This window comes from Kogia breviceps, chromosome 1, assembly GCF_026419965.1.
Source record: "Kogia breviceps isolate mKogBre1 chromosome 1, mKogBre1 haplotype 1, whole genome shotgun sequence".
Taxonomy (NCBI): domain Eukaryota; kingdom Metazoa; phylum Chordata; class Mammalia; order Artiodactyla; family Physeteridae; genus Kogia; species Kogia breviceps.
The window spans coordinates 127,605,073-127,629,787 of record NC_081310.1 but is presented as its reverse complement, the minus strand read 5'-3'; the positions used below and the strand labels follow the sequence as shown (position 1 = coordinate 127,629,787).

Sequence of the window (24,715 nt, the reverse complement as noted above, 5' to 3'; positions counted from 1 at the left end):
AAGTAGTTTATAACTAAAATGATAATTTTAGCAAAGTATTTTGTGTATAGACCTGAGTCACCCACGTACAGACTTTAATGGCCTTAACTGGAAGACTTTCCTGGCCTAGATTTGGTGTGAGCACATGAAGAAAGTATGGGGGCATGGAGAGAGGAGTGGGGCACCAGGACTCTGGCAGGGGCTTGGCGGGGAGGAGCAGGATAAAAAGAGGGAGAGCCCTGGGGTGAGAGTCCTACTTAATTCAAACCCTACTCTTCACCAGTAAATTTAAAATAGCTGACCCCTAAAATAGCTCAGGTATGAACTAAATCTATGCATGAAGTGATCTTAATCTGAAGTCATTCTCATAAATATTTCTTGAATAACTAGCCTCTATATCTCCTTCACTGTTTTTAAGAAAGTGGGAGATCCCTTCTGTAGACCAGATAGCTGATAGAGATGTGATCTGAATTTTTCACTAAGTGGATGTTAAGAGACAATACATTTTTAAAAAGTAGTAGTAGTTCCATATGTTATGATAAAAATTAATTTAATTTATTTGGGAAAAAATACCATCTTCCTTGCTTGACAACAGTAAGTGCCCACCACAGTGGAGTTTGGTTGTTAAAATGAATGACCACTGCTGTAGTATAATGTCCGCATGTCATGTGTGTACAATCAACAATTAGCACAAGTAACAAGGTGTCCAAATGACTGTTTCCAGTTTATCCCACTAACTTTGCTGATAGTTTCATATCATGTTGAGAAGACCACAGGAAAATAAGCCAAGAAATGTCCACTGCAAGAGGTCTTTTTGTTGATTTAAGTGTAATCTTTACATGGCTTAACAGTTCTCCAGCTTTGAGTGCCTAAATTGTTATTGCAACCAATTTCAGTTTTGTGCAGACCATGAATTCACAAATGTCTTCTAACCCAAGAATCACTTTTAAGACAAACCCATATTTGATAATAAACTCATATCATCAAATGCATGGCTTTAAACACCATTGTTCTGCACACTCTGAAATGTGATTTTTTTTTCCATCCCAACACTGTGATGTCATAAATTAAAAGACTAATACAGAATTTCACCATCACTGCTCTATGACACTAATGCCCAGTAGTTGACTGTGGTCTACTCTTCATCATCCAAGTTTATAAAAAGGAATTTTGAAACTTCAGTTCTATTCAGCCAGCTCATAGCCAGTCCTCTTTCCCACTCCACAATCAGTATTTTTGGAAGTGCTGGCCCAAACCATTTGGGGTCCCTCTTCATTGTCATTTGATACGGAGACCTGAAACTTGACTATCTTCAGCAGCAGGATTTTAGTTAATAAGCATCAAGTGGTCATCGCTTCCATTCCTGTAATAGAGAGGAAGACAAGGAAAGAGAAAAGAGAACAATGGCTTAAAAATCTTTGAGACGGAACAGGAATACATACTCTATCACATAGGCATACATAGGTTATTGACATGCTGAGTGTGATATTTAAGAGGAAGAAAACTTAAGAAGGACAATTTACATTATTTGGGCTTTGACTAGATGCTTTTGGTAATTTTTTTTTTTCTTTTTTTTTTTTTTTTTTTTTTGCAGTATGCGGGCCTCTCACTGTTGTGGTCTCTCCCATTGCGGAGCACAGGCTCCGGACGCACAGGCCTAGTGGCCATGGCTCACGGGCTTAGTTGCTCCGCGGCATGTGGGATCTTCCCGGACCAGGGCACGAACCCGTGTCTCCTGCATCGGCAGGCGGATTCTCAACCGCTGCGCCACCAGGGAAGCCCGCTTTTGGTAATTTTGAGGAGCTGTCTACCCTTCATCTCCCTTTAACAAAGCTTCTCAATGGCTAGAACCGCAGATTTTCCTCCTCGTGGTAGAGAAAGAGAAAGGTTAACTCTGCATCTGCTCAACCAAGCACATCTCTCCCAAGAAACAGATCACATTAGAACTAGAAGAGGTTGCAGAGGCTACCTGTTCCACTCTGACGACACTAGAGGAACCAAGAGGTTTAGGAAAGGTCAGGGGACACATTCAGTAATTGGCAGGGTCCAAAACGAAAACCCAGGTGTTCTGACCATCAGGCTAGGGGCTCAATCAACTATTGAAGGGAGAATCAGTCTGTGGGAGATTGAATCTGTGGTGGCTGCTGGACTGCTTGGTTGAAAAAGAGCAACCCGGCCACGCTCCAGAGGAGGTGAAGCTGTGTTAGCTGGGTTGTATGTCATGGGCACTGGAGAGGGGCCCAGACACCAAGTCTTATGATGCCCTTATTCCCCAGGTTCCCTCAGTGAGGTCTGTCTCCAATATGTACTCTCCATTCATAGCCTTCCTCAATTTTATTCCATTCTTAGGTTTCCGGCTGTTAAACACATCCAGGTGTATTTAATTTTTGGTGATTTCAAAGCCATCACTTGTTCCAAGGCCCCAGTACAACCCATTTCCTTCATCAGGCCCTATGACCCTCATTGACTCTCTGCAGGGTCCATCCAGACCACCCTAGGTTCCAGGCTTTGATCTGATTATTCAGCTAAAACTGATCTAGCTGACTTCATCCATGACCACCTTCAGCCACTTCTGTTTTTATTTTTGATATCCTCTTTTTTCAACACTTTCAGCATCTTAGTTCTTCACCTGATTTCCTTTGGTCGACTCTTCTGTTCCATTTAATCCTTTCATTCCTCACGATGGGCAGACCTGCCTCCGCACCAGGCACCCTCTCTACAACCCTTAGCATGTCTTAGGGAAGACTGTCTGCTGCTGTTGCTCTGTTCTCACCACTCAGGTCCGATCTTATCACTCGGTCTTCCAAGTTCACTCCTTAAATCTTTCACTCATTCCATATGGCTGCAAAGAAATCATTTAACAACCTCCCAGGGCTTTTTGTGGTATAAACTGAGGTCCAAAAATCAAACACCAAAACCTATCCATTACTTTCTAGAATTCACAACTACATTCTTAAATGCTTTTTTTTTCCCTTTACAGTTAACTACATATTAGAAAAGCAACTTTGAGAGACTTTCCTTATAATACAAGGTGCCTCCTAGGAGGCAGCTGCCTATTAAGAGAAGTAATTTCCCTTTATACTTGCTTCCATGGCAACACTTTAATGCTCTGAGAGGATAAACTGTGATTGTAAAAACTTAACTCTTCTCAGAAGACCTCATTTCATATTTACCAGACATTCTTTGGAAATGCTCCAACATACCATTTCAAATCCCAAGTTGCAGTATGAATTGATTAACGGAAAATACATCCTGCGATTTTAAGTAGCAATTATGTTCTCCCATCTTCCTTCAGCAATCTGGTTTAGAGAATCCTTCTCAAAACACATGAGTAGGGGGTACTTGCAGTTAACAACCCCTACTCCTGACTTCAGATGAAAACAAACATGGGCATACTTAAGAAAATTATCCTCATCTGACCCCCTTTCTAGTCCCCAAGCCACTATGTGGAGGCTTTGCCACTGAGGTCCAGACTATTTGTGTTAAGTGTACCGATGAATGGCAAGCAAAGAGCAGGTGATCAGCTGATTTGTGTTTGCAGCCAAGGACACGTACGGCCTCCTCTCAAGCAGGTTTCCTGCTCTGCTCAAGGAAGGTTATTTGTACTACAGATTGCGAAAAGGTGAAAACACCTTTGACATTCCCAGAACTCCACCTCTAAAAGGAAGGGCTTTGACCTCTTCCTTTGGCCAGCTCACCCTCTTGACTTCAGGGACATAGTTCATGCCTTCTCAAAACAGTCTCATAATATTCCCAAGAGATTTCAACCATGTCATGTACCTTTCTACCTTGTTTTATAAGAAACAATTCATTTCTAAAGCCAGTTACAGTGGGAGGAAAGCAAGGAGGGATGCATTATTTCCCCCAGTCAGCTGATTCCTGAGTATAGCATTTGACCTGGGAGGACTCTTTGTTAAGGCAGCAGGGCATCTCATCCTGGGAGCACGGAGACCCGACTGAATACAGTACTGACCTCCTCAGACAGCAGATGCAGGACAGGAGGGCTGAAGACTCTTTCTGACACTTCTCTTTGCTACCACACTCCTTCAGGAATTCCTGAAGATCCGTGGCAGGAAACCCATTCTGTTGGTATTTCTTTAAAAGGTACACAGTGTTGTTGCCTTAGTTATACGGAGAGAAATTGCTTCTTGTCAACATACCAAATCCATCTCTGCTAAAATAGAACTCTCCCACGTTGCTAGCACAGATCCAAGAACTGATATTAACAATGATCAATCAATCTATCAGTCCCTTGAAAGCCAAGCCAGGGTCACCGTGGCTTGAACAGAGAGCCATGGGAACAGACAGCCATCCAGAGGAAAACTCCAGAAAGCAAGCCATGGTGGGGCAGGGGAGGGGTGTGTTAATTAAAGGAGTGAAGGAAATAGTCAGAAGTCTAAAGCTTTCATGTTAATTGCAAGACCCGGTAAGACCTCCTCTTCCCCACACTGCCCCTACAGAGTCTGGCTGGGAAATAATCCCTATTTCCTCTACTTTTGTAGAAGTTGATCACTTAGTGAGGTAGAAGGCAGTAGGTCCCTCCAAGCAGACATAAAGACCCTGAGAGACCCCTCCCCTCACGCTTAGTGAGGTCATCCACCAGGTCACCAAGGCTTGGCGCACTCACGGGGACACGGCCACTTCAAGGACAGGCTCCCAGGGTGAGCAAGGCACTGCATCTCCCCATGGCCAGCCCCACTGGGGAGCCAACCACCCATTCCCACAGGAACACGCATCTCCTCGCACACAAAGTGCACAGAAGTATTTCCAATGGACTGGCTTCTTCTGAGATAGTCTGAGACGGGTTCAAGAAGAGGACAACACCCCGAGACACGAACATGGCATCCCTGGTTGCTCAGATGCTGGCCCCGAAACAGGATTTTCTGAGCATGACCATCTGCTGCGGAGACACCACTGCCCCCGAGGCAGCAGAGCTTCCTTCACGCTACAGATAAGTTAAATGGACCTAGTCTGAAAGGACACACGACCCACCGGGTGGCTTAGGAAGGCAGGAAGCTGAACAGCCACAAAAGCCTTAGCTTTCAAAATGTGAAGGAAACCTGCACCACACGAGCGGCATCCAGTGTATGAGGTATGCCAATATCTGGACACTTGTCAGGATGACGGTCACCCCTTATCACTGAAACTTACTACTCAAAGTTTAAGTTCCGGGACAGGTAGGTACACCTGTCAGTGCCAAGACTGACAGCCCAGCTACTTGATTTACCAAACTCAGCCCATCTTTACCCATTTCCTTTCTCTTTCCCACCACACCTCCAAACCAATCCACTGGGCACCAGGGACAATGTCCTAAATGCATATTTAAATTAACCTCCAGCATCTAAAAAGTCTCTTTTCTACAAAATCTAAGTAAAACTACAGTATTTTAAGTAAGTAAAATATTATAGTATTTTCCCATGTTCTGATCTATACAGAATTTGCAATAGCTTTTTGGCAGGAAATAATGATAACTGCTTACCTTAATGGTGTCATAAGAATCTGTAATAATTGCAATGAAAAGGCTGAGAATCATATATATGAAAAGACTGATGAAGGAATATAAATACAGGCGACTGAACAGCCACACCAAGAGGCTCTTCTGCTGGATGTGAGCAAAGGTCGCATACATGTCATCACCGTTGACCAAAGAAAACAAACACTCAGCAACTGTGTTCAGATTTTCAAACTGTGAGGGGGAGACCAAAAGTAGTTTTTGAGACATATTAGCCAAAGAAGCAGAGAATTATCTAGTTAGCTGGTTTTGTTGAAGATGTTGCTGCCATTGTTATTAACATTCGCTTTAGGGAATCTGGAATACCACACGTACCACGTGTAGGAAAGCATTACTCAAAACTTTGCTCCACACTCACAAAGATCATCTCTTGACACTTCCCTCAGTTTTTTTCCTTTGCACTTCTTATATATTTGTGGTCATATCATCTAACAATTTTGGATCCAGATTCTTCTTTCTTTTCTTTTTAACACAGTCTTATGTTATTCATACTTAGCATGTTAGATAATGGAACCGCTCCTTGGAAATGTCAAATTTAACTATTTCCCTGTCACTGGACATGCCAATTATGTTTGCTATTATAAAGAACAATGCAATGCACGTTTCTTAGCATAATGTTTTTTTCCTATTACTGGGTCTAAGCAATTAATTTTTTTTTTTTTTTTTTTTTTTTTTTTTGGCTGCGTTGGGTCTTCGTTGCTGCACGCAGGCTTTCTCTAGTTGCGGTGCATGGGCTTCTCGTTGTGGTGGCTTCTCTTGTTGAGGAGCATGGGCTCTAGGCACACGGGCTCAGTAGTTGTGGCTCACAGGCTCTAGAGTGCAGGCTCAGTAGTTGTGGCGCACGGGCTTAGTTGCTCCACGGCATTTGGGAATCTTCCCGGACCAGGGCTTGAACCTGTGTCCCCTTGCATTGGCAGGTGGATTCTTAACCACTGCACCACCAAGGAAGTCTCAAAGCGATTAACATTTTTAAAGCTACAATCTGCCAAACTGCTTTCTGAAAGAACTGCAGACCACCAGACAAAGTGGAAGGGCCAGAGACAGAGGCTCAAGAAAACTGTGCTAGATGAATGACTTCCCTGCAGCCTTTCCAAGTTCAGGTCCAGGTAATTTCAGAGTCTTAAATACTAAAGATTACCAGAGGTGGGAAAGTGCATTAGGATGAATGATCATGGCTAGTGTCTTCTGAGGGCTCCCCAGCTGACAGTGGACAGGCCACTGCCAAGATACATAACGCCCTCTGGTAGAGTTGGGTGGGATGCCTAAGAAAAGTGACCCTCAGAACTCAGGCTGAAGGCTGAGGAGCTCACCAGCGAGAGGAGGAAGAGAAGGATTTGCTCGGTGCATATGGAGGAATCGGTGCTGAGCCTAAGGAGTGGCGGGGAAGGTGAGTCTATGCTGTGCTGCACAGGGCCCTGTCTGAGCTTCTACACACTTCAGGCTAATCCCAGCCTTCCCTGGAAACTAGTGAAAACTTCGACAAGAAGTGGGACAGGGAGAGCTTCAAGATGGCGGAAGAGTAAGATGCGGAGATCACCTTCCTCCCCACAGATACATCAGAAATACATCTACACGTGGAACTGCTCCTATAGAACACCCACCGAACGCTGGCAGAAGACCTCAGACCTCCCAAAAGGCAAGAAACTCCCCACGTACCTGGGTAGGGCAAAAGAAAAAAGAATAAACAGAGACAAAAGAATAGGGACGGGAACTGCACCAGTGGGAGGGAGCCGTGAAGGAGGAAAGGTTCCCACACACTAGAAGCCCCTTCGCGGGCGGAGACGGCGTGGGGCGGAGGGGGGAAGCTTCGGAGCCGCGGAGGAGAGCGCAGCAACAGAGTGCGGAGGGCAAAGCGGAGAGATTCCCGCACGGAGGATCGGTGCCGACCAGCACTCACCAGCCCGAGAGGCTTGTCTGCTCACCCGTCGGGGCGGGCGGGGGCCGGGAGCTGAGGCTCGGGCTTCGGTCGGATCCCAGGGAGAGGACTGGGGTTGGCGGCGTGAACACAGCCTGAAGGAGTTAGTGCACCACGGCTAGCCGGGAGGGAGTCTGGGAGAAAGTCTGGAGCTGCCTAAGAGGCAAGAGACTTTTTCTTCCCTCTGTTTCCTGGGGCGCGAGGAGAGGGAATTAAGCGCTCCACTTAAAGGAGCTCCAGAAACGGGTGCGCACCGCGTCTATCAGCGGAGACCCCAGAGATGGGCATGAGATGCTAAGGCTGCTGCTGCCGCCACCAAGAAGCCTGTGTGCGAGCACAGGTCACTCTCCACACCTCCCCTCCCGGGAGCCTGTGCAGCCCGCCACTGCCAGGGTCCCGAGATCCAGGGACAACTTCCCCAGGAGAACGCATGGCGCGCCTCAGACTGGTGCAACGTCATGCCAGCCTCTGGAGCCGCAGGCTCACGCCGCATCCGTACCCCTCCCTCTCCCCGGCCTGAGTGAGCCAGAGCCCCCGAATTTCTGTCTGAGCGAAGAACCGACGCCCTCGGGCAACCTACACGCAGAGGCAGGGCCAAATCCAAAGCTGAACCCCGGCAGCTGTGCGAACAAAAAAGAGAGGGCCAGGTCTCTCCCAGCAGCCTCAGGAGCAGCGGATTAAATCTCCACAATCAACTTGATGTACCCTGCATCTGTGAAATACCTGAATAGACAATGAATCATCCCAAATTGAGGAGGTGGACTTTGGGAGCAATGATATATATATATTTCCAATTTTCTCTTTTTGTGTGTGTGTATGTGTATGCTTCTGTGTGTGATTTTGTCTGTATAGCTTTGCTTTTACCATTTGTCCTAGGATTCTGTCTGTCTGTTTTTGTTTTTCTTTGTTTTATTACTTAAAAAATTTTTTTTCTTAATAATTATTTTTTATTTTAATAACTTTATTTTATTTTACTTTACTTTACTTTATTTTATCTTCATTCTTTCTTTCTTTTTTTCCTCCCTTTTATTCTGAGCCATGTGGAGGACAGGCTCCAGCCAGGTATCAGGGCTGTGCCACTGAGGTGGGAGAGTCAAGTTCAGGACACTGGTCTACAAGAGACCTCCCAGCTCCATGCAATATCAAATGGCGAAAATCTCCCAGAGATCTTCATCTCAACGCCAAGACCCAGCTCCACTCAATGACCAGCAAACTACAGTGCTGGACACCCTATGCCAAACAACTAGCAAGACAGGAACACAGCCCCACCCATGAGCAGAGAGGCTGCCTAAAATCATAATAAGGCCACAGACACCCCAAAACACGCCACCAGATGTGGACCTGCCCAACAGAAGGACAAGACCTAGACTTATCCACCAGAACACAGGCACTAGTCCCCTGCACCAGGAAGCCTACACAACCCACTGAACCAACCTTAGGCACTGAGGACAGACACCAAAAACAATGGGAACTACGAACCTGCAGCCTGTGAAAAGGAGATGCCAAAAACAGTAAGTTAAGCAAAATGAGAAGACAGAGAAACAAACAGCAGATGAAGGGGCAAGGCAAAAACCCACCAGACCTAACAAATGAAGAGGAAACAGGCAGTCTAGCTGAAAAAGAATTCAGAATAATGATAGTAAAGATGATCCAAAATCTTGGAAATAGAATAGACAAAATGCAAGAAACGTTTAACAAGGACCTAAAAGAATAAAGAGCAAACAAACAATGATGAACAACACAATAAATGAAATTTAAAATTCTCTAGAAGCGATCAATAGCAGAATAACTGAGGCAGAAGAAAGGATAAGTGACCTGGAAGATAAAATCGTGGAAATAACTACTGCAGAGCAGAATAAAGAAAAAAGAATGAAAAGAATTGAGGACAATCTCAGAGACCTCTGAGACAACATTAAATGCACCAACATTCGAATTATAGGGGTCTCAGAAGAAGAAGAGAAAAAGAAAGGGACTGAGAAAATATTTGAAGAGATTATAGTGGAAAACTTCCCTAATATGGGAAAGGAAATAGTTAATCAATTCCAGGAAGAACAGAGAGTCCCATACAGGATAAATCCAAGGAGAAACACGCCAAGACACATATTAATCAAACTAGCAAAAATTAAATACAAAGAACAAATATTAAAAGCAGCAAGGGAAAAACAACAAATAACACATAAGGGAATCCCCATAAAGTTAACAGATGATCTTTCAGCACAAACTCTGCAAGCCAGAAGGGAGTCGCAGGACATATTTAAAGTGATGAAGGAGAAAAACCTACAACCAAGATTACTCTACCCAGCAAGGATCTCATTCAGATTTGATGGAGAAATTAAAACCTTTACAGACAAGCAAAAGTTAAGAGAATTCAGCACCACCAAACCAGCTTTACAACAAATGCTAAAGGAACTTCTCTAGGCAGGAAAAACAAGAGAAGTAAAAGACCTACAATAATAAACCCAAAACAATTAAGAAAATGGTAATAGGAACATATATATCAATAATTACCTTAAATGTAAATGGATTAACTGCTCCAACCAAAAGACAGAGATTGGCTAAATGGATACAAAAACAAGACCCATATATATGCTGTCTATGAGAGACCCACTTCAGACCTAGGGACACATACAGACTGAAAGTGAGGGGATGGAAAAAGATATTCCATGCAAATGGAAATCAAAAGAAAGCTGGAGTAGCAATTCTCATATCAGACAAAATAGACTTTAAAACAAAGACTATTACAAGAGACAAAAAAGAACACTACATAATGATGAAGGGATCAATCCAAGAAGAAGATATAACAATTGTAAATATTTACGCACCCAACATAGGAGCACCTCAATACATAAGGCAAATACTAACAGCCATAAAAGGGAAAATCAACAGTAACGCAATCATAGTAGGGGATTTAACACCCCACTTTCACCAATGGACAGATCATCCAAAATGAAAATAATAAGGAAACACAAGCTTTAAAGGATACATTAAACAAGATGGACTTAATTGATATTTATAGGACATTCCATCCAAAAACAACAGAATACACATTCTTCTCAAGTGCTCATGGAACATCCCCCGGGATAGATCATATCTTGGGTCACAAATCAAGCCTTGGTAAATTTAAGAAAACTGAAATCATATCAAGTATCTTTTCCGACCACAATGCTGTGAGACTAGATATCAATTACAGGAAAAAAATCTGTAAAAAACACAAACACATGGAGGCTAAACAAAACACTACTTAATAACCAAGAGTTCACTGAAGAAATCAAAGAGGAAATCAAAAAATACCTAGAAACAAATGACAATGAAAACACGACGACCCAAAACCTATGGGATGCAGCAAAAGCAGTTCTAAGAGGGAAGTTTATAGCAATACCGTCCCACCTTAAGAAACAAGAAACATCACAAATAAACAACCTAACCTTACACCTAAAGCAATTCGAGAAAGAAGAATAAAGAAAACCCAAGTTAGCAGAAGGAAATAAATTATATAGATCAGATCAGAAATAAATGAAAAAGAAATGAAGGAAATGATAGCAAAGATCAATAAAACTAAAAGCTGGTTCTTTGAGAAGATAAACAAAATTGATAAACCATTAGCCAGACTTATCAAGAAAAAAAGGGAGAAGACTCAAATCAATAGAATTAGAAATGAAAAAGGAGAAGTTAACAACTGACACTGCAGAAATACAAAGGATCATGAGAGGTCACTACAAGCAACTGTGTGCCAATGAAATGGACAACCTGGAAGAAATGCACAAATTTTTAGAAAAGCACAACCTTCCAAGCCTGAACCAGGAAGAAATATAAAATATGAACAGACCAATCACAAGCATTGAAATTGAAATTGTGATTAAAAATCTTCCAACAAACAAAAGCCCAGGTCCAGATGGCTTCACAGGCGAATCCTATCAAACATTTAGAGAAGAGCTAACACCTGTACTTCTCAAACTCTTGCAAAATATAGCAGAGGGAGGAACACTCCCAAATTCATTCTACAAGGCCACCATCACTCTGATACCAAAACCGGACAAAGATGTCACAAAAAAAGAAAACTACAGGCCAATATCACTGATGAACATAGATGCAAAAATCCTCAACAAAATACTAGCAAACAGAATCCAACAGCACTTTAAAAGGATCATACACTATGATCAAGTGGGGTTTATCCCAGGAATGGAAGGATTCTTCAACATATGCAAATCAATCAACATGATACGCCATATCAACAAACTGAAGGAGAAAAACCATATGATCATCTCAATAGATGCAGAGAAAGCTTTCGACAAAATTCAACATCCATTTATGATAAAAACCCTCCAGAACGTAGGCACAGACAGAACTTTCCTCAACATAATAAAGGCCATATATGACAAACCCACAGCCAACATCGTCCTCAATGGTGAAAAACTGAAACCATTCCCACTAAGATCAGGCACAAGACAAGGTTGCCCACTCTCACCACCATTATTCAACATAGTTTTGGAAGTTTTAGCCACAGCAATCAGAGAAGAAAAAGAAATAAAAGGAATCCAAATCGGAAAAGAAGAAGTAAAACAGTCACTGTTTGCAAATGACATGATACTATACATAGAGAATCCTAAAGATGCTACCAGAAAACTATCAGAGCTAATCAATGAATTTGGTAAAGTAGCAGGATACAAAATTAATGCACAGAAATCTCTGGCATTCCTATACACTAATGATGAAAAATCTGAAAGAGAAATTAAGGAAACACTCCCATTTACCACTGCAACAAAATGAATAAATACCTAAGAATAAACCTACCTAAGGAGACAAAAGACCTGAATGTAGAAAACTATAAGACACTGATGAAAGAAATTAAAGGTGATACAAACAGATGGAGAGATATACCATTGTCTTGGATTGGAAGAATCAACATTGTGAAAATGTCTATACTACCCAATGCCATCTACAGATTCAGTGCAATCCCTATCAAACTACCAATGGCATTTTTCACAGAACTAGAACAAAAAATGTCACAATTTGTGTGGAAACACAAAAGACCCTGAATAGCCAAAGCAATCCTGAGAAAGAAAAACGGAGCTGGAGGAATCAGGCTCCCTGACTTCAGACTATACTACAAACCTACAGTAATGAGGACAGTATGGTACTTGCACAAAAACAGATATATAGGTCAATGGAACAGGATAGAAAACCCAGAGATAAAACCATGCACATATGGTCATGTTACCTTTGATAAAGGAGGCAGGAATATACAATGGAGAAAAGCCAGCCTCTTCAATAAGTGGTGCTGGGGAAACTGGACAGCTACATGTAAAAGAATGAAATTAGAACACTCCCTAACACCACACACAAAAATAATATCAAAATGGATTAAAGACCTAAATGTAATGTCAGACACCATCAAACTCTAGGAGGAAAACATAGGCAGAACACTCTATGACATAAATCACAGCAAGATCCTCTTTGACCCACCTCCTAGAGAGAAGGAAATAAAAACAAAAATAAACAAATGGGACCTAATGAAACTTAAAAGCTTTTGCACTGCAAAGGAAACCATAAACAAGACGAAAAGACAGCCCTCAGAATGGGAGAAAATATTTGCAATGAAGCAACTGACAAAGGTTTAACCTCCAAAATTTACAAGCAGCTCATGCAGCTCAACATTGAAAAAGCAAACAACCCAATCCAAAAATGGGCAGAAGACCTAAATAGACATTTCTCCTAAGAAGATATACAGATTGCCAACAGGCACATGAAAGAATGCTCAACATCATTAATCTTTAGAGAATTGCAAATCAAAACTACATTGAGATATCATCTCACACCGTTCAGAATAGCCATGATCAAAAAATCTACAAACAATAAATGCTGGAGAGGGTGTGGAGAAAAGGGAACCCTCCTGCACTGTTAGTGGGAATGTAAATTGATACAGCCACTATGGAGAACAGTATGGATGTCCCTTAAAAAACTAAAAATAGAACTACCATACGACCCAGCAATCCCACTACTGGGCATATACCCTGAGAAAACCATAATTCAAAAAGGGTCATGTACCAAAATGTTCATTGCAGCACTATTTACAATAGCCAGAACATGGAAGCAACCTAAGTGTCCATCAACAGATGAATGGATAAAGAATATGTGGCACATATATACAATGGAATATTACTCAGCCATAAAATGGAACGGAACTGAGTTATTTGTAGTGAGGTGGATGGACCTAGAGTCTGTCATACAGAGTGAAGTAAGTCAGAAAGAGAAAAACAAATACCGTATGCTAACACATATATATGGAATCTAAAAAAAAAAAAAAAAAAGGTTCTGAAGAACCTAGGGGCAGGACAGGAATAAAGACGCAGACATAGAGAATGGACCTGAGGATATGGAGAGGGGGAAGGGTAAGCTGGGACAAAGTGAGAGAGTGGCATGGACATATATACACTACCAAACGTAAAATAGATACATAGTGGGAAGCAGCTGCATAGCACAGGGAGATCAGCTCGGTGCTTTGTGACCACCTAGAGGGGTGGGATAGGGAGGGTGGGAGGGAGGGAGATGCAAGAGGGAGGAGATATGGGGACATATGTATATGTATAACTGATTCACTTTGTTATAAAGCAGAAATTAACACACCATTGTAAAGCAATTATACTCTAATAAAGATGTTTAAAAAATAAAAAATAAATTCCAGAACAAAAAACAAAGAAGAGGGACAGGATCTAATCTGGTTTTCTAAACGGTAACCGTGGCTTGTGAAGATTTCCTAGGATGAGAACAGCCCAGGGGCCTGGATGCCAGTGAGAGTGAGTGCAGGGGCCCAGGACTGCAAGGAATCCACAGAAAACTGAGGAGGAAACTGGGGAGAAATTAAGTCCGGAAGGGGGCAGGGGAGGGACCTCTGCTGGACTCAGTTCTAGACAGGCGAGTTTGAGGGGCCGGGTAGAAGCGGTGACACGAGGTAGTTAGCTGGAGGCTGACTGAACACCTGACAGCCCTGAGGGGCAGAGCCGGGCAGGGCCTGGTGTGGAATGCCCCTGGAATCTGTCAGCCCCCATCTGGCTTACGCGGTTGACCAATGACTGCCACATCGACTGAAAGCAAACAGCAGGTGCTTAATGAATGAACATCTCTGGGGTCAGAGGGTTAAACATTAGATGAATGCGAAAAACTTCTATGTAAAGAATGATAATGACTTAATAGGCAAAAGGCAATATAGTTTTCAGAAATGCAGATGCAACAAGTTACTGTAGAGTTGTGAACCAATTCTGTCCTTGGTGGTGGGGGCCTATACATCCATCAAGTCAGTAAGTGTGGCTTTGGGGACAGCCAAGTCCTTCATGAATGTCTCTGGGACATTTCCAGTTGGCAGTCGTGCTACTAGTTCACAGGCAACACAATAAAACCTCCTACCAGAAAACGTGCTGTCCTTCCAAATGTCTCTATTTCTGTCAGTGATTCCAGTCTCCTACTAAAGAAAAATTACTCCAAAATAATCAAGTGCTTAAAACTGTGTGTCGCTTATATGTGGAATCTAGAATATGACACAAAGGAGCCTATCTACGAAACAGACTCATGGACATAGAGAAAAGACTTGTGGTTGCCAAGGGGGAGGGATGCAGTAGGGGGTTTGGGTTAGCAGATGTAAGCTACTATATAGAGAATGGATAAACAACAAGGTCCTACTATATAGCACAGAGAACTATATTCACTATCCTGTGATAAACCATAGTGGAAAAGAATATTAAAAAAAGAATGTATATATATATATATATATGTATGTATGTATGTATAACTGAATCACTTTGCTGTACAGCAGAGATTAACGCAACATTGCAAATCAACTACATTTCAATTTAAAAAAAAAAACAAAACTGCGCATTGAATCCATTTATCTTTGCTGCTCTACAGTATGATAAGGTCTGTCTGTTCCTATGATTTTTCTCTGACCCACTCTTTCTACTCCATAAAAAAAAAAAAAAAAAAAAAAAAAAAAAGAAAGGGACTTCCCTGGTGGTGCAGTGGTTAAGAATCTGCCTGCCAATGCAGGGGACACGGGTTCGAGCCTTGGTCTGAGAAGATCCCACATGCCGTGGAACAACGAAGCCCATGCGCCACAACTACTGAGCCTGTGCTCTAGAGCCCCTGAGCTACAACTACCGAAGCCCGTGTGCCTAGAGCCCGTGCTCCGCAACAAGAGAAGCCACGTCAATGAGAAGCCTGCGCACCTCAATGAAGAGCAGCCCCCGCTGGCATGGACTTAAACGCACTACCATATGTAAAATAGATAGCTAGTGGGAAGCAGCCACATAGCACAGGGAGAGCAGCTCGGTGCTTTGTGACCACTTAGAGGGGTGGGATAGGGAGGGTGGGAGGGAGACGCAAGAGGGAGCAGATATGGGAACATATGTATATGTATAGCTGATTCACTTTGTTATACAGCAGAAACTAACACACCATTGTAAAGCAATTATACTCCAATAAAGATGTTTAAAAAAAAGAGTAGCCCTCGCTCGCCGCAACTAGAGAAAGCCTGCACGCAGCAATGTAGACCCAACACAGCCAAAAATAAATAAATAAATAAATTTATAAAACAAAACCCGTACGCTGAATCCATTTATCTTCCCTGCTCTACAATCTAATAAGGTCTGTCTGTTCCTATGATGTTTCTCTGACCCACTCTTTCTACTCCACTCTGATGTCAACACTTACATACTTATTACAGAAACCTCCAAGGAAGCCTTCTTTACTTCAGCCTCTTCAGCATCCAGTCCAAGTTACAGTAAAATCTAAACTTCAGAGAATATAGCCTTCGGGTCATGTCTCTTGCTTAACAATATTCAAAGTGCGGAGGCAAAGTAGAAATCCAAACCAAGAAGTTTGGAGTAAGGTTCCTCCTTTGTGTGGCCTCATTCCATCCCTTCATGGCAGTATTAACATCCCGTGTGTGCCCCCTCCTCTCACGACACCCAGGCATCTTCTCTGTCTTTAAATCATGGGATTTATTCTCTTCATCTGGCATGTTCGTTGTTGTCTGTGTCTGATGAAGCCAATGTTGAAGGGCCATTTCAAAGTCTGCATCAAGACAGACTGCCCTGGCAGCTCTAGTCTGCTCTCTGTGTCAGTAAGAACCACAGAGGAAACTACTGTTGGTCTTCTAATTGTTCTCTACACGCTTCTCTGTACCCCAACCAACTAACAAACACCAGGTCCTACCCTCCCTGCTCCATGGCTGGATGCATGGGGTAAAGTCTGTAACCAAGGGAGAGTACATAAATGTACCCCAAACAAGAATCATGCCTATGGTCTTGCTGCATCAGCAGCAGCTCTGAAGAGCAGCACTAAAATCGCTCTCTACAGAGATCTGGAGGGAACATCCATCTGAGCAAATCACTTATTAATATGCAGATAATTTACCAGTAAGACAGCCAGTTCCCAGACTAGATAGTTTCCATCCCCACCACTAGCCTTAAGACAATGAAGTTCAAGTTGGTTTCTATGGACGTCAATTACAACTCTGACAGCACCATTAATAATTCATATTTCTCAGAGTTTCTTTTGGAATCTGGCCAATTCCTTTCTGTAGTGTCAAGAACCCCTACAAGTCTGTGTTTCAGGTTCCAGAATTGCAAGTTGGTGGGCACACAGCAAATTCATCCCTTAGTTTCCTGTGTAGTTACTTAGAATCAGTCTAGACACAAAATCCATCTCAGCATTAATGTTATTCACCTCCCTCTTCTCGGGCATGTGAGATTTATTTTAACCCACCAAAAAGTTTAACAGAGACCCAATAAGGTAAGTAATTGGTACATACTCTATCATTTCGTCCCACAAGAAGTGGCTGTGAGCCAGTTTCAGTGGCCAAAATCCATAGTAGAAATCAGCTTTTAAAATACCCAAGGTGGAGAACAGTATGGAGATTCCTTAAAAAACTAAAAACAGAGTTACCATATGATCCAGCAATCCCACTACTGGGCATATATCCAGAGAAAACTCTAATTTGAAAAGATACGTGCACTCCAATGTTCATAGCAGCTCTATTTGCAATAGCCAGGACATGTAAGCAACCTAAGTGCCATCAACATATGAATGGATAAAGAAAATGTGGTGTATATATATACAATGAAATATTACTCAGCCATAAAAAAGAATGAATTAATGCCATTTGCAGCAATATGGATGGACCTAGAGATTATCATACTAAGTGAAGGAAGTCAGACAGAGAAAGACAAATATACGATATCACTTATATGTGGAATCTAAAATACGATACAAATGAACTTATTTAAAAAACAGAAATAGATTCACAGACACAGAAAACAAACTTATGGTTACCAAAGGGGAAAGGCTGGGGGGGAGAAATTAGAACTTTGGAATTAACAGATACATGCTACTATATATAAATCAGATAAACAATAAGGACCTACTGTATAGCACAGAGAACTATATTCAATATCTTGTAATAACTTATAATGGAAAAGAATCTGAAAAAGAATATGTGGGTGTGTGTGTGTAACTGAATCACTTTGCTGCATACCGGAAACACTGTAATCAACTATACTTCAATTTTAAAAATTAGAGATTAAAAAAAATACCCAAGGTAAGGAGAAATAAGGTCCTAATGTGCTTCCAGTCTAGAAGGACTGCATTCATAGGAAATTGTTTTCTGGTTCTTACAAGCTTGTAAGCACTTGGAAAGCAGATACTGCTGTGTCTCTGTTTCTGGTTCATTCAGCAAACTTGCTGAGCCCTTACCATGTTCAATGCACCACACTCAACACGGGGAACGCAAAGAGCAATAATCCATGGTCCCTGCCCTGCGAGAACCTGGGCTAGAAGAACCCGACAGTGTTTGGTGCACAGTAGACATTTAATAAATATTAAATGAATATCTCCATAAAGGGTCCTCCCAGGTTCCAGAGGAACACAGTGAGAACCCAAGCATTTGTTCCACAAATGATAATTTTGCAGTTGAGCCAAAAAGAACTTTCATTTGAATGAAAACATAACCTGCAATGGCTTATGTCAGAGAATGACATAAAAATTTGTTTCAAGAGCTGGTGCTAAGAACCTCATGCAGCATTCAGATAAAATGTTTTAACCAGCTAATAGTTGTTTTGAGTAAGAGAGGTGCTTGGCTAAAAGCAGAGGGCTTGAAAGCACAAATGTAACACGGGTGCTGCTCAACGTTTACCGAGGGCATCAGCCAAGTCCAACGATTTTTCAATGCTTTGCCTTCTCATTTGTAAAATGGGGACAATGAACTCAAGACAACGGTTTAGTTCTCGGAAAGTCCTCTGGAAACGTCAAAGCCACATGAGAGTAATGTGTCTCCTTTCCTCATCTTGCATTATTAAACATCAACAGTCTCCAGCCCGCTGTGCCCAGACATTTTGAAAGGGCGCTGTGCCAATGCCCATTAGTGCTGGACGCAACATTGGTGGGACACTTCTTGTATTTTTATACTCTTTCAGTTGAACCATCGAAATCCGATGTCTAACCGGAAAACGCGAAGCTGAAACGTGGGATTCCTGCTGCCATACAAACAGCAGGGTGAAATTCTAGTTTTCCCGATACCTCCTCTGTAGAGTTTTTGGTTTGTTTTTTTAAAGAAAGAGTTAGCTTCCACATCCAAGCTAGCTGTGGTTCTAGAAATTCTAGAAAATGTTCACTATGGTGCTGTTTTTCAAGGCTCCAGGCAATACTGAAGGTCTTCTGATTCAACAGATACTGACTGACTGGCAGAACCTGAAAATTCTGACAATTTGGGTTAATTTGGAGAGATACGTGCAGGGGCAGTAAACATTTCTAACTTCAGACTCAAAGAAGAAGTAACACAGAGAAGAAAAGCACGTAAGTCCAGATCCAGACTGAAGGTTTTCTCATCCTACTGACTAGTGCATTCACTGAATTAACTCAACTCTGCATTTCCGCAATATTTCAGCCTGGCTAGAGCTGGGAGATAGAAGCCATAAACAGACCTGCTAGACAACCCCAGAGATACAGTTCTTATCTCTCTACTCCCCGGGGGGAGAAGTGAAAGGCCGGCATTAAGTAAGAGACACAAGTCAAGAGGTGAAACGTCCAATATGGCAGCCACCAACTACAGGTGCCTATGGAGCATCTGATGTGCAGCCAGTCCAAAGTGAGATATGCTGTCAGGATAAAATACACACCTCATCTCAAAGACTAAGTACCTTAAAAAGGGAATGTAAAATATCTCAATGTTTTATACTGAATACAGGCTGAAGTAATATGTTAAATATATTGGGTTAAATAAAATATATAATTAAAATCAATTTCATTTGTTCCTTTCAAATTTTTTTTAATGTGACTACTAGAAAATTTAAAAGGATAGACTTGGCTCTAATTTGTAGTTCTCATTATGTTTTTCTCGGATAGTGCTGATCTAGAGTGTCCCAGTCTCCCCTGGATTCTTTGAAAGGACAGAACTAAACATATGAAAATGCAGTCAGACTCACAAAGCAAACAACATCATTTTTCGCAAGGTAACCTTGATGCACACTGAAAGAAATAAGACTGATTACTTGGCTTTCTTCTCACGATTGATCTACTCTTGAGTCAGACTGAATGCTCTCTTGTAATCGTCTGTTTTAGATAATACCAGGAAAAGAAGAAAAGTCCTACAGGGTATTGCTCAAAGCATGTGTATTAGGGTCAGGCAGACCTGGGTGTGCGTCCTATCCCTGCCATTCACTAACTATACAACCTGAGGAAAATTAACATATTAAGATCGCTATTTTCTGTCAAAGGATAATATTTCCCCACAGGGCTTCTGGAAAGGTTAACCTAGAAAGGGAGGTAAAGAACATGGGCACCATACCTATCTAGCACACAGCAGTTCAGAATGGTAGCTAGTTTAGTGAAATTCAAGCAACATTTTCTGAGCACCCTCCAAAATAATGATGGCGTAGGGAAGACGGAGGGCAGCGGAGATAGGACCGCTTGAGTCACTGGCCTCAGAGGCTCAGTATTTATGCCGCGTGGCGCAACACTGCCCTCTAGTGGCAAAAATATGGCAAAGCATCCAGACCGTAAAGCAAGCAAGGAAGAAAAATGTAAATTTTCCTGGGCACTGAGACAGTTCTCCGGATCAGAGAGATCACATCGAAGAACAATTTTTACTCATGAGTCACCTTTAAATCAGTGGAATGGAACTGGAAAGAAATAAGATTACCAAGATTTACTATTAACCCAGAGATTGGCACTTTGTTGATTATACAGTTTCTCAGATAGGAAAACGGGAATTCTCTTTGGACATATTAAATGAAACACTTAAAGAGGAGCAAGCCTGGGTGGATGCCAAGTTACTAGGATTTATTTTAATAGGACAATATCGAACGTTTTGTGGATTGCTCGATTTTTGTGAAGAGTTTGTAAACTAGATTTGACCGTGTTTTGTTTAATGCAGCTATCAAGGTCAAAACTTAAGGCCGAGCTGTTATAACAGCATCATTATATTTCTATTTCTCTCCTTGTAGAACACCTAAGCCAAGATAACAGTCCTCTGGGCTATTGACGAGATTAAATGAGGGAGAAGAGAGAAATGCTTAGAATAGCATCAAGTGTTAGCTGTTATTTTTATTTTTGTTGTTTCTGTTGTTCCAACTGCCAGAGGCCCATGCAAAAAAAACTGTAAGATGCAGTCATTGCTTTTATTTTTTTTGGTTTGAAAACAAGACCCACCTAATTTCATTTCCTGCTATATCTTTGAATCAAATTTATCATTTTAAAACAAGAACATCTGAACATAACTTTGATGTCCTTGAGATTATGATACTGAAGTCCAGCAATAGTTTAGAATTCAGATACTGACCTTAATAAGGCACTAAGAGGACACTGAAATCAAAACCACCTGCAGGGTTTCCCTGGTGGCACAGTGGTTGAGAATCCGCCTGCCGATGCAGGGGACACGGGTTCGTGCCCCGTTCTGGGAAGATCCCACACGCCGCGGAGCGGCTGGGCCTGTGAGCCATGGCCGCGGAGCCTGCGCGTCCGGAGCCTGTGCTCCGCAACGGGAGAGGCCACAACAGTGAGAGGCCCGCGTGCCACGCCCCACCCCCCCCCAAAAAAAACCACACCTGCAAAGGCAAGATGTGTTATCATTTAAATCATAAACCGAACATGGTCATTCTGGGCAGTCTTTATCCTCCTCCAGTCTCCTCAGTTAATTTGGATGAAAACCTTAATACTTTGAATTAGGAAGATTTTGTAATACTTTTCTTCATTTAATTTTCATTTTTATTACAGTGATCTCACATCCAAACACTTCTTACTTGGTGACTGGCTGGGTTAATATGTGACCCCTTAAGCCAGACCCAGACAACCATGAAACATGCTTTCTGGTTCCCTGCAGTTCTTGTTTCAATATCCCGAAGCCACTTCAATATCCAGAAAAGGGAAAGAAAAAGAAAACAAATGCAAAGATACATGCTTACTCATGTCCAGGGTATGTGCTGGAGAAAAGTGGGATGAAGGTCAGTGCTAGAAACCCACATTTAAGGGTCTAAGTGCTTCATGTGCAGAAGGAAGAATGAGGCTACACACCTTGTCATGATATGGTCCTAAGACAATCCAGCCGCAGAAGGTGTAACCCAGATAGATCATACCGGCACATGCGCAGAAGCGAAGAACTTTTGGCAGTGAGGCTTGCATTGTTATAATGAGCACCTGAAAAAAATCAGCACAATGGCGGGGGGGATTAAAAAGTAGCTACTAGAGCCCAAAGAAATGGACCTCAACCCCAGTGGTGCTACCCAACAGCTACATCCTTACATTGTATGCTTGGAAGTAACCCAAGTATCTGATGACGCCAACCCAGACAAAGAGCGTAGATGTTCCAAGCAAAATGCTGCACAGGTCGTAATTTGTGAGATTCTAGGGAATGAAAAAACAGACATGAGTAAAATATTCTACTCCACTCAGCTTATGAACCTCACTTTAAACTGACTGGAGAAGAATGGACCGCCTGCCTCTCTACAGTGATTCTGAGAGTTCTTAAACTGAAGAAGGAAATAATGGAGAGCACGATTCCAAATGTGTTCCTCATTTCCTTTTAGTACTAAGATTGGTTGAACTGAATTCTTGTTCAAATAATATCCTGAAATAGAAATTGCATTTACCACTGACCTAGGCACTAAAGCGCATAAACTAATGGTGTTTGTTAAATATCAAACAATACCTTTCAGCTACTTTTGAAAGAACGCTCCAATGTGACTTGCTAACAGTTCCTGCTCTCAAGGACTCTAACTGAGGAGACGCACACACAAGCGTAATTCTAATACAATATGCTGTGTGCAGAGAGAGACACAATGCTGGACTTGTCATGGAGGGCTTCCCGAGGGCGTGACCCCAGAGCAGTGCTGGGCCTGAAGGACAGGCTAGGGGAGTCTTGCAAGCAAATGGAGAGGGGCTGAACAGGGCCCAGTGCTGAGAGCCCGCAAGACGGGCCAGAGGGGCAGCACTGAAGGGTCAGGGAGAGCGAGGGCAGGAGGGGAAGGCAGAGCTAGATCATGAGGCCCCTGGAGGCCACGCTGAAGAAAGGCCACTTCATCCCAAAGGGGGTCCCTGCGGCAGAAAGGACCGTCACAGCAGGACAGACACTCCCAGAAAAATGACTCTGACAGCTGTGTGAATGGCTGCGAGGGGTATAAGCTGAAGGCAGGAAAACAACGAGCAGCTGCGGCGATCGGGGTCAGAGAGGAAGACGGCCTGAAGGAAGCCGAAGCAGTCAGGGTGGACAAGACGGAGGTATCTTGAGGTCAGGAGGGAAGGCTGGTAAGATTTGCTAGCTGACGGCAGAGCACGGAGGAGAGAAGTCAAGACTTAGGGGACGAAATCGACTAAGTTACCCAAAGAGCCAGGCGCCTAGAGGCACTCAAATATTCCTGCCCTCACGCCATCCATCAGAGCCCCCATCACTCATGGATGGGCACCTCGGCTCTTGACGTGATTGGCTCATGGGCCAGCTGCTGCTTTTGCAACTTAAACAAACAAACAAAGCCCGCCCAAACAACCAGTCTTCTCAAACTTCAGTTCCTATTCTGAAGATGCTGTCAAGTTTCCTAGAGGATATTCATAGGAGTATCACCTTCCACAGAACATCCGCTTCCTCATTTTCCCTTCACGAGAAAGCAAGTCAGAGGAGGCTTCCGTTTTATGGGCGTGAGAAAAGAGAAAACCTGAGAATCACTGCATATTTTACAGTATTTGAGACCATCCAGAAGAACAGAAAGGACAGAAGATTTACAATGGGTTGCCGCTTACCTTGGCTTTAATTTCCATTTTTAATATGGATCCAATTATTGTCATTAGGTCGCTGATAATCACCAGGATATACCATCTGTTGATGAACTCCCATTGGTCGGCGTTACACACACATCGCTTGTACTTCTCCAGGAAGAAATTTAAGAATCTCTGCGGCAAACATTTTAAAAAGCATTTCTTACAAACCACACTGCCCTCTGGAAGGAGAAAAGCGCAAAACAGTGCTCTCGCCTGTCCAAAGACACGGCATTACCTTTCCCAACGTGACGGATCCTCACTTGGGGGGCAGAGATTACAGCCCACACCTTCCTCCACCATCCACCCCAGCTAGAGGTGAGCATTCCAGTTAACTAAGCGACTCAACCACTCGGTGCTGTGCTCTCACTCCAACAGACTCTTGTTGAAATAGCTAACACAGAGCACATTCCAAACACTTTACATATTCTCAACGCATTCAACCAGACGAAAACCCTACGAACTAGGCACCATGGACACTTCTTTCCAGAGGAGGCAACTGAGACATGGGGCGGCCAAGCCGGGACTTGAGTGCAGGCAGTCTGGCCCCCGAGCGTGTGCTCCCAGTGTGCCACCCTCGCATCGGCAGAACCCAGACCCTGGCTTTGGATTCAGAATATCAAGGGGCTTGTAGAGTGCGGGAGGGTGGCTAAGAGAAGTGGATATTTACAAAACAAATCGACACAGGTCAAGCCCTGGAAAAATAGAATGTAGACTGCTTCCTTCCTCTACATATGGTATTCTGATGACTTCCTACGTCCACTGACCCCAGTCTGTATTTACATACATGCCACACACCAGAATAAGATTTGTGGTGAGCTAGAGTATATATTCACAAGAGCCCTAAGGGTAAAAAGGTAAAATGAAACTCAGGGAAGAATTTTTAAACTAGTTGAAATAATAGAATAAAGTCTTTTATGCTTCATTATAACCCATTTACCATGTCTCCCTGTCAGAATGAACTCTGATTTGAAGACAAAAGATGAAACCCACACATGTTATTACTCTGTTCTTAAGAT

At 42.7% G+C, this 24,715-nt stretch overlaps 1 protein-coding gene across 1 annotated transcript in view; it reads right to left on the bottom strand.

The window, feature by feature from the left end:
* Positions 1-520: 520 nt before the first annotated feature.
* The window catches only part of MCOLN2 (mucolipin TRP cation channel 2), a 61,671-nt gene continuing 37,476 nt past the window's right edge, over positions 521-24,715 (bottom strand). The window contains exons 9-14 of the mRNA XM_067040974.1: positions 23,682-23,831; positions 22,191-22,292; positions 21,963-22,085; positions 5,459-5,665; positions 3,953-4,074; positions 521-1,342 (exon numbers count right to left, since the gene is read on the bottom strand). Coding sequence (XP_066897075.1) covers positions 1,306-1,342; positions 3,953-4,074; positions 5,459-5,665; positions 21,963-22,085; positions 22,191-22,292; positions 23,682-23,831 — 741 coding nt within the window. The 3' untranslated portion in view covers positions 521-1,305. The remainder of the gene's footprint in view (positions 1,343-3,952; positions 4,075-5,458; positions 5,666-21,962; positions 22,086-22,190; positions 22,293-23,681; positions 23,832-24,715) is intronic.